Genomic DNA, 15,851 nt, shown 5'->3' on the forward strand with positions numbered 1-15,851 from the left:
AAATAAGAAAATTATAAAAGGAAAAAATGTCACTGGCTAATATATGAAGATTAAAAAAACAAAAGTAGTAAAATTAATTATATCTACACACAGTAGTTAAAGGATACACACAGAAAAAGAGAGGAAATAATATGTCATATATATAAATATGGAGAAAGGAGTAAAAAAACTTTTAGAATGTGTTTGAACTTGGGGTGCATGGGTGGCTCATTTGGTTAAGCATCCGGCTTCAGTTCAGATCATGAGTTTGAGCCCCACATCAGGCTCTCTTCTGTCAGCGTGGAGTCCACTTGGGATCCTCTATTTCCTTCTCTCTGCCCCTCCCCTGCTGGTGCTCTCTCTCTCTCTCAAAAATAAATAAACATTAAAAAAATGTGTTTGAGCTTAAGCGATGACCATTAACAAGATAAACTGCTACATACATAGAATGTTATAAACCTAAAATAGATACACAGAAATTGAAAAGAAAAGAATTCAAGCATACCATGAAAGAAAGCATCAAATCCAAGGGAAGAGAGTAAGAGAAGAAACAGAGAACTATAAAAAGAACCAGAAAACAATGAACAAAACTGCAGTAAGTACATACCTATCGATAATTACTTTAAATATAAATGGACTAAATGCTCTAATGGAAAGACAAAGGATGACTAAATGGTTAAAAAACCAAGACTCAACTACGTGCTGCCCACAAAAGACTAATTTCAGATCTCAAGGCACACACAGACTAAAAGTGAAGGGATGGAAAAAAAATATTCCATGCAAATGGGGGGGCGGGGGGTAGCCAAGATGGCAATACCAAGATCAGACAAACGAGACTTAATTTTTTTCTTTTGTGTTTATTTTTTTCATTTTTGAGAGAGAGAGAGAGACAGACAGAGACAGAGAGAGCAAGCGCAAGCAGGGGTGGGGCAGAGAGAGAGAGAGAGAGAGAGAGAGAGAGGAGACACAGGATCCAAAGCAGGCGGCTCTGTGCTGTCAGCACAGTCTGATGCAGGGTTCGAACTCTTGAACCATGAGACTATGACCTGAGCTGAAGTCGGTGCTTAACCAACTGAGCCACCCAGCCACCCCAGACAAAAGAGACTTTAAAACAAAGACTGGTAGGGGTGCCTGGGTGGCTCAGTCAGTTGGGTGTCCGACTTTGGCTCAGGTCATGATCTCGCAGTTCATGAGTTTGAGCCCCGCCTCAGGCTCTGTGCTGACAGCTCAGAGCCTGGAGCCTGCCTCAGATTCTGTGTCTCCCTCTCCCTCCACCCCTCCCATGCTCAAGCTCTGTCTCTCTTGGTATCTCAAAAATAAATAAATGTTAAAAAAAAAAAAAGAAGACTGTAGGGGCACTTGGGTAGCTCAGTCAGTTAAATGTCCAACTCCTGATTTTAGCTCAGGTCATGATCACATGGTTCATGAGATCAAGCCCTGCTGGGGGCTCCGTGCTATCAGTGAGGATTGGGATTCTTGGTATTCTCTCTCCCTCTCTTGCTGCCCCTCCCCAACTTGCACTCGCTCTCACAAAATAAACATAAAAAAAAATAAAACAAAGACTGTAGAAAGAGGCAAAGAGGGCATTACATAATGATAGAGATCAATTCAAGAGGAGAATAGAAGAATTGTAAATATCTACGAACCCAACATAGGAGCACCCAGAAACATAAAGCAAGTATTAACAGACATAAAGGACATAACTGAAAATCATACAATAGTAGGGAACTTTTAGTACCCTACTTATATCAATGGACAGAGCATCCAGAAAGAAAAATCAGTGGTTTTGAATGACACATTAGACAAGCTGGGCTTAACAGACACATACAGAACACTCTATCCAAAAACAAAATTCATGGAAGTATTTTCAAATGTACATGGAACATTCTCAAGGACAGATCATTTTAGGCCACAAAACAAGTCTCAATAAATTTAAGATTGAAATCTTATCAAGCTCTTTTCTGACCAAAATAGTATGAAACTAAAATCAATGACCACAAACACATGGTAAACAGTACGCTACTAAACAACCAATGGGGTCAATGGAGAAATCCAAGAGGAAATAAAAAATTGCCCAGAGATAAATGAAAAGGGAAATAATGGTTCAAAATCTTTGGGATACAAAAGCAATTCTAAAATGGAAGTTTATAGCGATACAGACCTACTTCAAGCAACAAGAAAAGTCTCAATCAAACTTTACACCTAAAGGAATTAAGAAAAGAACAAATGAAGCCCAAAGTTAGAAAAAAGGGAATTATAAAGATCTGAGCAGAAATAAATGAATACAGACTAAAAAACAACAGAAAAGAGCAATGAAACTAAGAGCTGGTTCTTTAAAACTCGGCCAGCCTCATCAAAAAAAGAGAACTGAAATAAAATATAATATGGAAGAGAAGTTACAATGGACACTACAGGAGTACAAAGAATAAGAGACTACTACAAACAATGACATGTCAACAAATTAGACATTCTAGGAGAAATGGACATTTCTAGAAACATATTATCTTCTAAGACTAAATCAGGGAGAAGTAGAAAATCTGAACAGACTGATTACTAGTAATGAAATTGAATCTGTAATCAAAAAATGCCTGGTAAAGAGTGAAGTCCAGGATCAGATGGCTTTATAGGTGAACTCTACCAAAGATTTAAAGAGCTGATACCTATCCTTCCCAAACTATTCTAAAAAACAGAAGAGGAAAGAATGTGTCCTTACAGAATTCATTCTATAAGGCCAGGGTTACCCTGATACCAAAATCAAACAAAGACACTACAGAAGAAGAAAATTATAGAACAATATCACTGGTGAACATACATGCAAAATCCCTCAACAAAACATTAGCAAACCAAATACATCAAAAGGATCATTCACCATGATTGAATGGCACTTATCTTAGGGATGCAAAGGTGCAATATAAAAATCAGTCAATATGACACAACATATTAACAAAATGAAGGATAAAAATCATGATCGTCTTGGTACAGAAAAAGTATTTGACAAAATTCCACATCCTTTCATGATAAAAATTTTCAACACAGTGGGTTTACAGGAAACATACCTCAACATAATGAAGGCCATAGATGAAAAACCCATAGTTAACATCATACTTGACAGTGAAAAGCTAAACACTTTTCTTCTATGATCAGAAACAGGACAAGGATGTCTATCTACTCTCACCACTTTTATTCAATATAGTACTATTGGAATTCCCACCCACAGCAATCAGACAAGAAAAGGAAATGAAAGACATCTAAATTATCAAGGAAGAAGTAAAACCATCACCATTTGCAGATGACATACCATATATAGAGAACTCTGAAGATGTCACCAAAAAAATAGAGTAAATGAATTCAGTAAATTGCAGGATACAAAATCAATATGCAAAAATGTTGCATTTCTATACATTAATAATGAACTAGCCAAAAGAGAAGTAAAGAAACTATAAGATATTGATGAAAGATAACACAAAGAGATGAAAAGATATACCATGCTCATGAACAAGAAAAATACTGTCAAAATGTCCATCCTATCCAAAATATTATGGTACTGTCACAAATACAGACATACAGATCAACAGAACAGAAAAGAGAAGCCAGAAATAAACCCACGTGTATGTAAGTTAATTAATCTTCAACAAAGCAAAAGAATATATAATAAGGAAAAGACCGTCTCGTCAATAAATGGTGCTGGAAAACTGGACAGCTACATGCAAAAGAATGAAACCGGACCACTTTCTTATACCATTCACAAAAATAAACTCAAAATGGATTAAAGATCTAAATGTAAGACCAGAAACCATGAAACTCCTAAAAGAAAACATAGGCAGTAAACTCTTGGTTATCAGCCTTAGCAATAGTTTTTTGGATCTGTCCCCTCAGGCAAGGGAAACAAAAGCAAAAATAAACAACTGGGGCTTATCAAATTAAAAAGCTTTTGTACAATGAAGGAAACCATCAGCAAAATGAAAAGGCAATCTACTGAATGCAAGCAGATACCTGCAAACGATATTATCTGGTAAGGGGCTAATATTCAAAAATATAAAAACCTTGTATAACTCAACCAAAAAAAAAAAAAAAGCCCAATTAGAAAATGGGCAGAGGACTTGAAAAAACATTTTTCTAAAGAAGACACATAGAGGGGCACCTGAGTGGCTGAGTCAGTTAAGTGTCTGACTCTTGGTTTTGGCTCAGGTTTGTGAGTTGCAAGTCCCGCATCAGGCTCTGTGCTGACAGCGCAGAGCCTGCCTGGGATTCTCTCTTTCCCTGTCTCTCTGCCCCTACCCTGCTCTCTCTCTCTCTCTCTCAAAATAAATAAGCTCAAAGAAGACACATAAAGAGCCAGAAGACACATGAAAAGATGTTCAACATCACTAATCATCAGGGAAATGCAAATAAAAACCACAATGAGATAACATCTTGCACCAGTCAGAATGATTAGCATCATAAAGAAATAACAAGTGCTAGCAAGGACATAGAGAAAAGAGAACCTTTGTGCACTGCTGGTGGGAACGCAGATTGGTGTAGCCACTGTGGAAAACACAATGGAGCTTCCTCAAAAAATTAAAAATAGAAATACCATGTGACCCAGTAATTCCCTTACTGGGTAATTTACCTGAAGAAAACCCAATCACTAATCCTTAAAGACTATTCATCCCCATGTTCATTGTAGCATTATTTACAATAGCCAAGGGAAGGAAGCAACTTAAGTGTTCATCTACAGATAAATAAAAAAGATGCGGAAATAGATACAATGGAATATTATGCATCCATAAATAGAAAAAAAGAAATCTTTCCATTCACAACATGGATAGACCTAAAGGGTATTATGCTAAAAGAAATAAGTCAAACAGAGAAAAACAAATACCACATGTTTTACTTTTATGTAGAATCAAAAAGCCCCCAAAATTAACAAACAAAAAACCAGAAACAGACTCATAAATACAGAGAACAGACTGACTGTTGCAAAAGGGGATAAGGGTGGGAGATAGGTGGAATAGGTGAAGGGGATTAAGAGGTTCAAACTTCCAGTTGTAAGTCAAGGTGATGAAAAGTACCACATAGTGAGTGAATATAGTCAATAATATTGTACTAACTTTGTATAATGAGACGGTAACTATACTTACTGCAGTGGGCATTTTGTATATAATTGTTGGATCACTATGTTGTATACTTTGAAAGTAATATATAATAATAATAATAAAAATATGTAAAGCATCATTCTTTCAAAAATCTCCAAGATAAAGCAGCACTTCAGCCACTATACACTAATATATATATTACTTTTAATAACAGCCATTATTATTTTTATTCCAAAATTGGGACAGAACTGCTTTTTAGTAATACCAAAAATCTAAGTACTCATTAACTATCTTAATAAAGAAGAACTTTTCTGATTTAATAACCGGACTCAAAATTCAGTGATGAGCTAAAAGCACACGTAATCTGAGGCATGTAAGAAATTGTTAGTATGTACTTCTAGAAAGATTAAGTATACTATCAAGTAGCTATATTTTAATAGGTTCTCACATCTTGTGTCCAAAATGAAACTCCCGTAGATCTCCTTTTCTCTCTTGGTCGTCGTCGTTCTCGGATTGATTTAGGTTGTGATTTATCTTCTCCTTCTTTTTCCTCTTCTTTCTTTTCTCCCTCTGTTAAGGATTATAATGAACCACATGGTAGCAACGTATTTTGACAGTACTTTATAATAAAAATGTAGTAATATTTCAAAATCAACCTCCTTTATAAAGGCTTCTAAAATTTTCCAGTCAGAATTATTTTTGCCCCCTCAGCATTCCTATAAAACACTTGGTTTAGACATGTATTTGTATCTCCCATTAGACAGGTTCTTGATCAAGACAAGAACTAATTTTTATTATTCCATTTTCCTAGTGCCTGAAACAAAACATCTGCCAAAAGACATATTTAATAATATTTGCTGAACAGAAAATAATTGAATCCTATGAAGAAAACAGGGCTCAAGTTATTAATGTTTGATAGGGGGTTACTATACCCAAAGTTAACACTTCAAAGAAAACAAACAGTTCTTAATGATGGAACAGCTAGCAGACATAGAACGAGTTTTTCAGTTTCTGTTTCTACTATTCCCAATCCTCATTCGGTAGCAGAATAAATACAGTATCCATTTCATTTCTATTAGATAGTATCTAAGAAAAAACTCTTTTTTTCTGGAAAAAATATTTATCTTTTAAAACACGTCAACATAAAATATAGTCTTGGGGTGCCCGGGTGACTCGGTTAAGGGTCTGACTTTGGCTTACGTCATAATCTTATGGTTCATGGGTTTGAGCCCCACATCAGGCTCTGTGCTGACAGCTGAGAGCCCGAAGCCTGCTTTGGATTCTGTGTCTCACTCTCTCTCTCTCAAAAATAAATAAACATTAAAAAAAAATTTTTTTTTATGGGGCGCCTGGGTGGCTCGGTCGGTTAAGCGTCCGACTTCGGCTCAGGTCATGATCTCACGGTCCGTGGGTTCGAGCCCCGTGTCGGGCTCTGTGCTGACCGTTCAGAGCCTGGATCCTGTTTCAGATTCTGTGTCTCCCTCTCTCTGTGACCCTCCCCCGTTCATGTTCTGTCTCTCTCTGTCTCAAAAATAAATAAACGTTAAAAAAAAATTTTTTTAAATAAAAAAAAAATTTTTTTTTTAAATATAGTCTCAAAATTTGTTTCCTTCTTAGTATAGTTAAAATAGCTTTAGACTTATATTCTATAAAGGGGCCTTCAAATAGGTTTTAAAAAGTAGACATCTATACGGAACAAAGTAATGTTAGAAATTATTTCTAAAAGTCTCCTTCCTGTGCCATTAGCAAAGAGTCACAGCAAAAGAAATTTCAAAATTATAGTGCCAGCAAGTTTTTTTAGAATTGTTTTTGGAATTGGTTTAGAGCAAAGATCGCAAACTCCAATGCATATAGTGGCCATCCAGATAATATAAATGGATAAAATGGACCAGGAGGGCACTATTCCAAGGGGTGAGGGGCTGTAACTTACTCCTTGGCTCTAGCCAATTGTTGATATGTGAGAATTAGAAACAGTGTTGCTAAATCTTCCCACTTTTCAATAGAAGATGAAAATCTAAACCTTTATGCAAATATCCCTAATTTTCAAAGTTGGCTCAAGGTTTTTACAAACCATTATGTGAGCCTCACGCTTAGTATTTTAAAGAACTGAAATATCTCAATGACCAAAAAAAGAAAAGTCAGCTGAAAATTGGGGAAAACTTAATTTTTCTGAAGTTTATCCTTCATGATTACTGATATTATCATGACTAATACTGTAGGATTTTCTTTTAAAATATAAAACGCCTACAATTAGAAATAATTTTATTTAGTACCAATCTCTTAATTAAAGTAGGAATTATTAAAATTTAAATACGAAGTTTATATGAAAAAATAAGAAATGTTAATAGTGATTATCAATATGCCAACATATCACTGAAAAAGAAATCCATTTCTCAAGAAATAAGCATAAAAACCATTTTGTTTTAGCAAGGACACTACATGTGTTTTAAGTGATTTAAGTTTAAAACAATTCACATATAAAAAATTTAAAGATATGATCCAATAGGCAAGAAGTAACTTCAGGCACTAATAAACAGCTCCTAGAAATAGTCTCCCACCAGTTCTTCTATGCTGACTTTTCTATGTTGGTGTACATAATGCTTTTTGTGAAGTCTTAAATTATAAAGATATATGTAACAATGCCAGACTACATAATTTCCTATTTTTATTTTCTACTCTTATTTTTCTTACTCTTCTTCTTATTTTTGACCATCATCTTCTTTTTGAAAGAAAAAATGGAATGACTCCCAGTTTAGAAAAGTTGTTTCTTTTCTGTAGAACTATAAATTAGAAAAAAAAAATTCAAAGGATTATTTGAAGGAAACAAAGGTCTTCTTACCTCTTTCATTTTCTTTTGTTAATCCTCTGGAGTAAGCGGAAGTTATACCTACAAGACTATTTGGCCTGTTTAGTTGACTTGAAGCATAGAGTGAACTGCTCATGGTAGAAAGTGAAGAGGATGGGGTGGTAGAACTTGAAGTGGATACTGGTCTGTAACGCTGGTAAGTCTGTGAAATATTAAAATTAATTCCCACGTAAAATATTTAACAGTTAAAAACATCTAAACACAGGTTCATTTTGAAAGAAAAATAACATTCTAATCATCTCAAAATAATTCAGATTTCTGGTCCTTTTGAGTATTTCGTATATAGTTTGTCGGTATATAAATCTCTTGTATATTGGAAGTCACAAAACTAGTCATACCATTTGACCTAGCTGTGTTGGTGGTACACTATTACCTCATCGTATGTTCTGGAGTACTTTTGTTTATATTCATCTTCTCTAGATGTTTCTGACTCCTTCTTTTCTTCTTGCTTCTCTTTATCCTGTTTTTCTTTTTCTTCTTTTTCTTTTTCTTCATTTTCTTGTTCTCTGGTTCGGGTAGAACGACTTCTTCCTATTGTTTTTTCAGCTTCCTGAAGATCAGTCAGTGTTACTCCCTGTACATTAAAAAGGTAAATTTAAGAATGAGAAGCAGTATAGCTTGTTTCAAAGAAATATTTTATAAGTAGACAAATTTAATATGAATGTATTGGAAGTCAAATACATGTTTGGAATTGGTTTGCAAATTCGAACAAAATTTTTAGTGGGCAAGTCACATTCATTCTATGAAGAATCATCATGAGCAAGCACAGTAATAGGTACTGGAAAAGACAAAATACATGTAAGAAATAGTCTCTATATTAAAGAAATTTAAAAAAGGGGAGGAGATGACAGTACTATCACATGAATATGAACATATATATTCCTAAGAAGTACAAAGAAGGAAAAGCTGTTTATACACTGAATTTATATGTACTTCTGTTTTATATATATATATAAAAACATAAATATATACATATAACATGTAAACATATATACGCATATATATGTATAATATATATGCATAAACACATAAATATGTATTTACTGAAAAAAATTTCAGTAAAGAAATAATTTTTAAAGGATAAGCCTTAAAGAACAGGTGAGATTTCAAAAAGTAAAGGTACAAAGGCAGGAAGAATATGTTAAGATCTTAACAAACAGTTCAGCTTGAAATGAAATACTGATAAAAGTAAGGATCAAGGAGTTGAATCTGGACTTTGGAGCGCCTCAACTATGGGAAAAGATAGACACAAAATGATATATTAGATATAATTAGAATGGCAAGGAGGTTAAGGAGATGCTAACTACACTGAGTGACATTTTCCTGGTACTTGCACATTAGCTGTTTGAAATATCTAATACAATAGACCTATTCCCCACAACTTCAAATATTTACAGAATTCTTTATTAATTGTTAGACATCATATTGATTAATTCATTAACACACATTGAGTACTCTGTGCCAGACACCATCTAAGAAACAAAAAGTAAATATGCAAAGAGATACAAAGGTATATGCCAATTAGATTAAATATAATACTAGCATTAATTAGATTAAATGTAATATACAAAAGGCTAGGAAAGAATTACTAAAGCAATCTAAGATTTCCTCACATTATATACTAACATCAGTGTTTTCTTTTTTTTTTTTTTTTTAAGTTTTTAAAAAATTTCTTTAAATAATTTCTACACCCAACATGGGGCTTGTACTCACAACTCCAAGAACAACAGTCACATGCTCCTCTGACTGAGCCAGCCAGGTACTCCAATGACATTAATATTTTCATAGAGAAGTGAAAAAGAGAAAGGCAATTTGAAGCTTTATATATTATACACATTAAACATACCTGTGTTGATCTTCTAGACTGTCTTGCTTGTCTAGATCTCGCTTTTCTTTGGGATTCAGACTCTTCATCTCTAACAGGAGTGAGGTATGATCTACAGTAATAAATAAAAATTGTTAGTTGGATATACAGTATCTGTGAATTACATACGAATGTATGAATCAATACACGGTAAGCATTTTAGTTTAAGAAAAAGTCTCCAAAAATGGTTTCATTCATCACGAAAATTCAACAATGCAATCTGATAAAGTTTTAGATTGAAAATAATCAGTATTAACTTATATTTTTCAAGTTCTTCCTAACCACAGTTTTTTTTTTCTTTTGAAAAGCCATGTGATGAGTCCTCTTAGTCCCTTTGCTGATTCCCTGCAATACCATGCTAGATGATACGTGAAGGCTAAACTCTAGACTGTCAATGTCTTTTCATGGTTAGAATGATTAGGAGTGAAGGCAACATTTAACATATGGGAGGACTAGTGAGCAAGCAACACTCCCTGCACTCCTGTCACTACATTTATTAATGATGTTTTTGGCAGACATCATACTCTTGTTCACACTTTGAGTTATCTAAAAATTCAAGTATTTTTATTCATAAACTGCTTTAAAATCAGCATCCTACTCTTGGTTACGGATTTTCTAATATAAAAAGAACTTGACCTTTATCTTCACTATATCTGATCTTATCAATTATCAATCTTATCAATCACTTCACTATATTTTTTTTTTCACTTCACTATATTTGATCTAAGCCTATGCCCCATGCTGTCTAAGGATATGCACAATTTCAAAAGCATATGTCCATGTCAAGAGATTAATAACTAATTAAAGGGTTGAATAAGAAAAGACAGAGCCGTGCAAGACACAGAAAATAACTTCCCTCCAATGATCAATGTTACTTGGGAAGTTCAATTGTTAATACTTTATTTAGTTATATTACCATCTAATTCACATTTCTCATACAATATACAATACTCAGAAGTAGAATATTTCTATTGTCTATGCTGTTAATTAAATTTATCTAGTTTATATCACCTGCCCCTCCCCTTTAAAAAGCTCAACTTTTTAAAAGGGTTCTTTTTTTAGATTTACTATGCTTTCCAATTTGTAACTCATTCTGTTCTTTAAACTTCCTGAAACTATTCATATATCCATAACAAACTTTAGAATTTATTCTTGGTTTTATGCCTTATCTTTTATTCTTTCTATGTGTCCTTTAAAGCTCTAGGTTCAAAGAACACAACACACCTCCAACTCCTTAGAATCATTTCAGTTTCTTCACAATTCTTTTAGAGAGCCCCATTCCTTTTGATTTCTCTGTCTTTTGCTTCACACTCTTAAGTTTTTAGAAATCTGTCTGAAACTAGAATACATGATTTATTATTCCTAGGATTCACCTCCTTGAATAATTAATCCTAAGATGACAAGGTCACTTGTCAACCAAAATCCTCATTGCCTCAATTCCATCAATTAACTCTTACTTACTGGTTAAAGTTAGTACTAGAGGACAGGTTCTCTGTGTTGCTTCTACTCTAATTACAGATCAACTTTAAGCAAGGTAAGTCAAGAACTTCTCAGGAGGGTATTTTTACTTGACTGAGACATCCAACAAACTTAGAGAAAGATGAAAATCCTCTCACTACTTTACTTTGACTTAAGTTGTTTTTTTCATCTGGTTTGAGAAAATATCACCTATTTTCTCTATTTGGTTGAATAACCTAGGGCACTATTTCATAATGACATAACTTATTTTTTTTCTCTCCATCCATATGTTTTCATCTCTAGGTTTCTAGAATATCCTGGGGGTGCCTACATGGCTCAGTCGATTAAGCATCTGACTTAGGCTCAGGTCATGATCTCATGGTTCATGAGTTTGAGCTCCACGCTGGGCTCTGTGCTGTTTAGAGCCCAGAGTTTGCTTCAGATTCTGTGCTTCCCTCTCTCTCTGCTTCTCCCCCGTTTGTTCCTTCTCCCTCTCAAAAATAAATAAACATTAGAATATCCTGAAAGATCGTCTTTTTGCTACTATACTAGCACTACATATATCTCACAAATCGGGCACACCTCACGATTCAAGCATTGAAGAGTTCTATTTTACCAAATTTGGTTTCTATGAAAATACTGGTACAGATTTAAGTTTATAACCTTAAGTTTCATTTTTTTTTAAGTTTAATTATTTATTTTGAGAGAGAGAGAGAGCATGAGTGGGGAAAGGGCAGAAGGAGAGAGGGACAGAATCCCAAGCAGGCTCTGCACTATCAGCACAGAGACTGATGCAGGGCTTCAACTCACAAACCATGAGATCATGACCCTAGCCGAAGTCAGACACTTAACCCATTGAGCCAGCCAGGTGCCCCTAAAATTTTAATGTTTTAAAAAATTATATTTCTAATTATTTGGTCTGTTGCTTTTAATTTGTCCTCCTAAAAGTGTAGGGCAAGAAAAAAATTCACTATATACAACTTTCTTTCTTTTTATTTTTATTTTCAGAGAGAGACAGAGAGCAAGCAGGGGAGAGGCAGAGAGAAAGGGAAACAGAATCTCAAGTAGGCTCCATGCTATCAGTGCCGAGCTCAATGCAGGGTTCGATTCCACGAACCATGAGATCATGACCTGAGCAGAAATCGAGAGTCAGATGTTTAACTTACTGAGCCACCCGGGTGCCCCGGGTACATAAAGCATTTTAGTTACCAGCATTTCTTTAGTTTGACTTTCTTTTAGAGATTCTGCAACATATGGCTTCATCTGTACCAATGCACAGATCCAGAGAGATGAATACAACTGGTTAGGATGTCTGCCCTCTTGATGGCCCAGAATGCTCAAGCTACACTAAGCTTGATACTTCTCTTTCTCCTACTACTTCTTAATTTTCATCCTGTCTGTATATGAACTCTTGTGAATTTTAAGCTTTTTATTTAGATACAACCATTATTCCCTACTTTTGTAACAACTCCAGTGATTTCTCTGGGACAAGTCATTTTAAAGGTGAAAAAGAGTAACAATAAACTTGTTATTACAGGTTTACTTTAAGAAAATTAATTCCAGAATAGAGTGAGGATCTTGTTTATTCTGGAAGTTGGTTATACATATTTGGAAAATGCTATACATTCTAACCATCTCCAGGAAAATCACAACATGTTAAAGGCTCTGAGAAGAACCACGGAGAAACCTGTTTAACCATAACTATGTATTTCCTAAGATTATTAATTAGAACATACTTTTATGGTACACCTGTTACATGTGGAAAAGTGCTCTGTGAAACATCAATTTGGAAAATATGGCCCAATGGCCATTTTTTTTTTTAGCAATTCATTTGGTACTTATTTATGCATCCACTGTCCCTATGCAATGTATTGCTTTTTGGACTTCTCTCAGACGAGGAGAAGAAAAGAATAAAAGAAGATGAAACCTTAATGTGGTAGCAAATCTGGTTAAACAGAAAAACTTTAGAACAGCTCAGATGGCTGCATGTATCACTTCAGTATTTCAAGGGCTGCTCTGAAAGTAAGCATGAACATGGACTACTGAATCTGACTCCTCTATGTAATGGTCAAAATTTTCACATATAGTTTACGACAGGGAAATCTGCATTGCCATTTGTTCTTTTAATCCCCATGTTCTGCAAACAGAACTAATCAACCAGCACACTCTCTTCAAATGAGCCTCACTACTTTTTCAACAGTTTCAAGTTGCCATAAAAGTTAAATCTACCTATCATATCTGGTTTAACATATGTAGGTTAAGGGGATAAAAATTACTAGTCAAAAGACTTATAATATCTGTTTCTGTTCATTTAAATTTTCCTTACATTTGCCCCAAATCAGCATAAAAATCTAGCCTATCAATTTGTAATGTACAATATGTTTCCTATTATTTTAAGAGTCCCCATCTGGCATTCAGTTCCTTCTCCCCTCTCTCATGGTTCTTGTATAGAGCAGACCTCTGTGAATTAAATGTAGACAAGAAAGTTAATTCACATATTTTGTGTTTAATTAAAAAGAGCTGATCAAAAAGTAGCAGAATATATCAAACTCTACTGCTGCCTCCCCTCCCCCCCCAACCGTTTATTTATTTTGAGGGAAACAGAGACAGTGTGAGTAGGGGAGGGGCAGAGGGAGAGGGAGAGAGAATCCCAAGCAGGCTCTGCACTGGTAGCCCGACGCGGGGCTCGAACTCATGAAACTATGAGATCATGACCTGAACCAAAACCAAGAGTTGGACGCTTAACCGACTGAGCCATCTAGGCCCTCCTCTACTGTTGCCTTAAAAAAAAAAAAAAGAAAGCAAGCAAGCAAGCAAGCAAGCAAGCTTATTTATTTATTCTGAGAGAGAAAGTGCAAGAGTGGGGGAGGAGGAGAGAGAAAGGGAGAGAATACCAAGCAGGCTCTGCATTGTCAGCAGAGCCCGATGTGGGGCTTGATTCCACAAACTGAGCTACCCAGGTGCCCCTCAAACTCCACTGCTGCCTTAACTTACTATATCATACTACATCTCTTTCTTAAAACTATATAAGGTGCATAATTTTACTCCTTAGTAGTCTTAGATGGCTTACAATTTTCTGAGCTACTGAAAGGTTATTATTTTTAAAATAAGGATTTTCTAATAATTCCAATTATTCTATTTATTATTTCACTGATTTATTGGTTGAAATATATTTATTTATAATATTTATATTTTGGGAAATCAACAAATAACATCTTTAAAAAACTGAAAACAACCCTTCTTTTTCATTCAGCTTTTTTCCTTGCAGAGGGAAGATAAATGAGCAAATGCAAGCTGGCTGAGCCAAGGGAAAAAGGTGGAGGAGAATATTTATACAAAGCAACAGTTCCACATGAATTTATGTTTTCATTCAAAGATATTGCTTTGTATTTTGAAAAGACTGGAGCATTAGAAACACTTAAAAAATGAAAGAATTTGCTATCATGCTATTTAAAACTAACTTTTCTTCTCTACTTCCCACTCTGCTACCACCATTAATCCATTGGAAATCTTAACAAAAACAGAAAATCCTCATCCAATCCTGATCAATAAAAACAAAATTCAAGAATAGAATAGTGGAATTTAATAGTGAGTTTGGTAACTTTGCATACATCTGAAAGTATATATGTGAGGATACCTAAAATAGCATAGATGTATTAACTTATCTTTTTAGCCACAATATATACTTAAATCATAATATATACATTTTGAGGACAAATATTCAACTATACACATTTCAAAACCATTAACAAAATTTAATTGAAAGACAAACAGAAGAGGTCAACAATGTATTCAAAACTGCAAACAATTACTTGACGTGAAACAAAACACAAACATTATTATTGCAAACATCACTGAAAATGAGTAAGACAAACAAAATTTCTGTAATATACACCAGGGAAAGTGTTAACAGATACATTTTGTTTCTTATGCTATTAAAATTTGTTCTGTTCTATTAATATCTCCAAATATTTAATTCTCAATCTAATGTCTTCCAGGATTAATTCTAAGAAGCTGAAACTCAACTTTCTCCAACAATAAGTCTAGAAGTTAAAAATTATATAAATAAAATACTTATGTTACCGAAGAAGAAATTCTGACCTGGAGAGCATTCTAACCTTAGGATTAAAGGAGTAAAAAACCAAGGATTCCTAACCTTTTCCCCTTAACTTCCCCTACTCCATAAAAGCAAAGTCCTCAAATTGATTTTCACTCAAAAATAATGATGGCTGCCTATGATCTTCTAATTTCTGTTGGCTATATGGTCTGACTTGAAAACACCTCAAAAACCTAAAACTAACATTAATGTATAGAAAAATGAAGAATTATTAAAATATGGTATGACCTATACTGGTGTTCAAATCACAAAATGCTAACTGCTTATAATGGTTTTATAGAACTATCACTAAATCTTACCATAGAAATAGTAATAAAACATAATCATGCTGACAAAAAATACAGATGCAATGATAGGAAAGAAAATGTTTAACATTAAAAAATTTAATGTTTTGTTACTTTTCATATATTCACCATGAATATTACTGTAAGGATATTAATTACTTACTACAGGCCATGTACTTTGATAAGCACCAGAGACAAAGCCTGTATA

General features: G+C 34.3%; 1 protein-coding gene across 8 annotated transcripts in view; it reads right to left on the reverse strand.

Annotated features, from left to right (window-relative positions):
- Positions 1 to 15,851, reverse strand: part of PPP1R12A (protein phosphatase 1 regulatory subunit 12A) — a 159,980-nt gene that overhangs the window by 24,984 nt on the left and 119,145 nt on the right. For all 8 annotated transcript variants that reach the window (XR_009617122.3, XM_060656880.3, XM_060656881.3 and 5 more), the window contains 4 exons: positions 9,767 to 9,857; positions 8,294 to 8,494; positions 7,894 to 8,062; positions 5,503 to 5,624 (listed from right to left, as the gene is read on the reverse strand). Coding sequence is in view for 7 of the 8 variants with exons in the window: in XM_060656880.3 (XP_060512863.1) it covers positions 5,503 to 5,624; positions 7,894 to 8,062; positions 8,294 to 8,494; positions 9,767 to 9,857 (583 nt within the window). In the remaining variant the exon portion in view is untranslated. The remainder of the gene's footprint in view (positions 1 to 5,502; positions 5,625 to 7,893; positions 8,063 to 8,293; positions 8,495 to 9,766; positions 9,858 to 15,851) is intronic.

This window comes from Panthera onca, chromosome B4 (assembly GCF_046562875.1).
Source record: "Panthera onca isolate mPanOnc1 chromosome B4, mPanOnc1 haplotype 2, whole genome shotgun sequence".
Classification (NCBI taxonomy): domain Eukaryota; kingdom Metazoa; phylum Chordata; class Mammalia; order Carnivora; family Felidae; genus Panthera; species Panthera onca.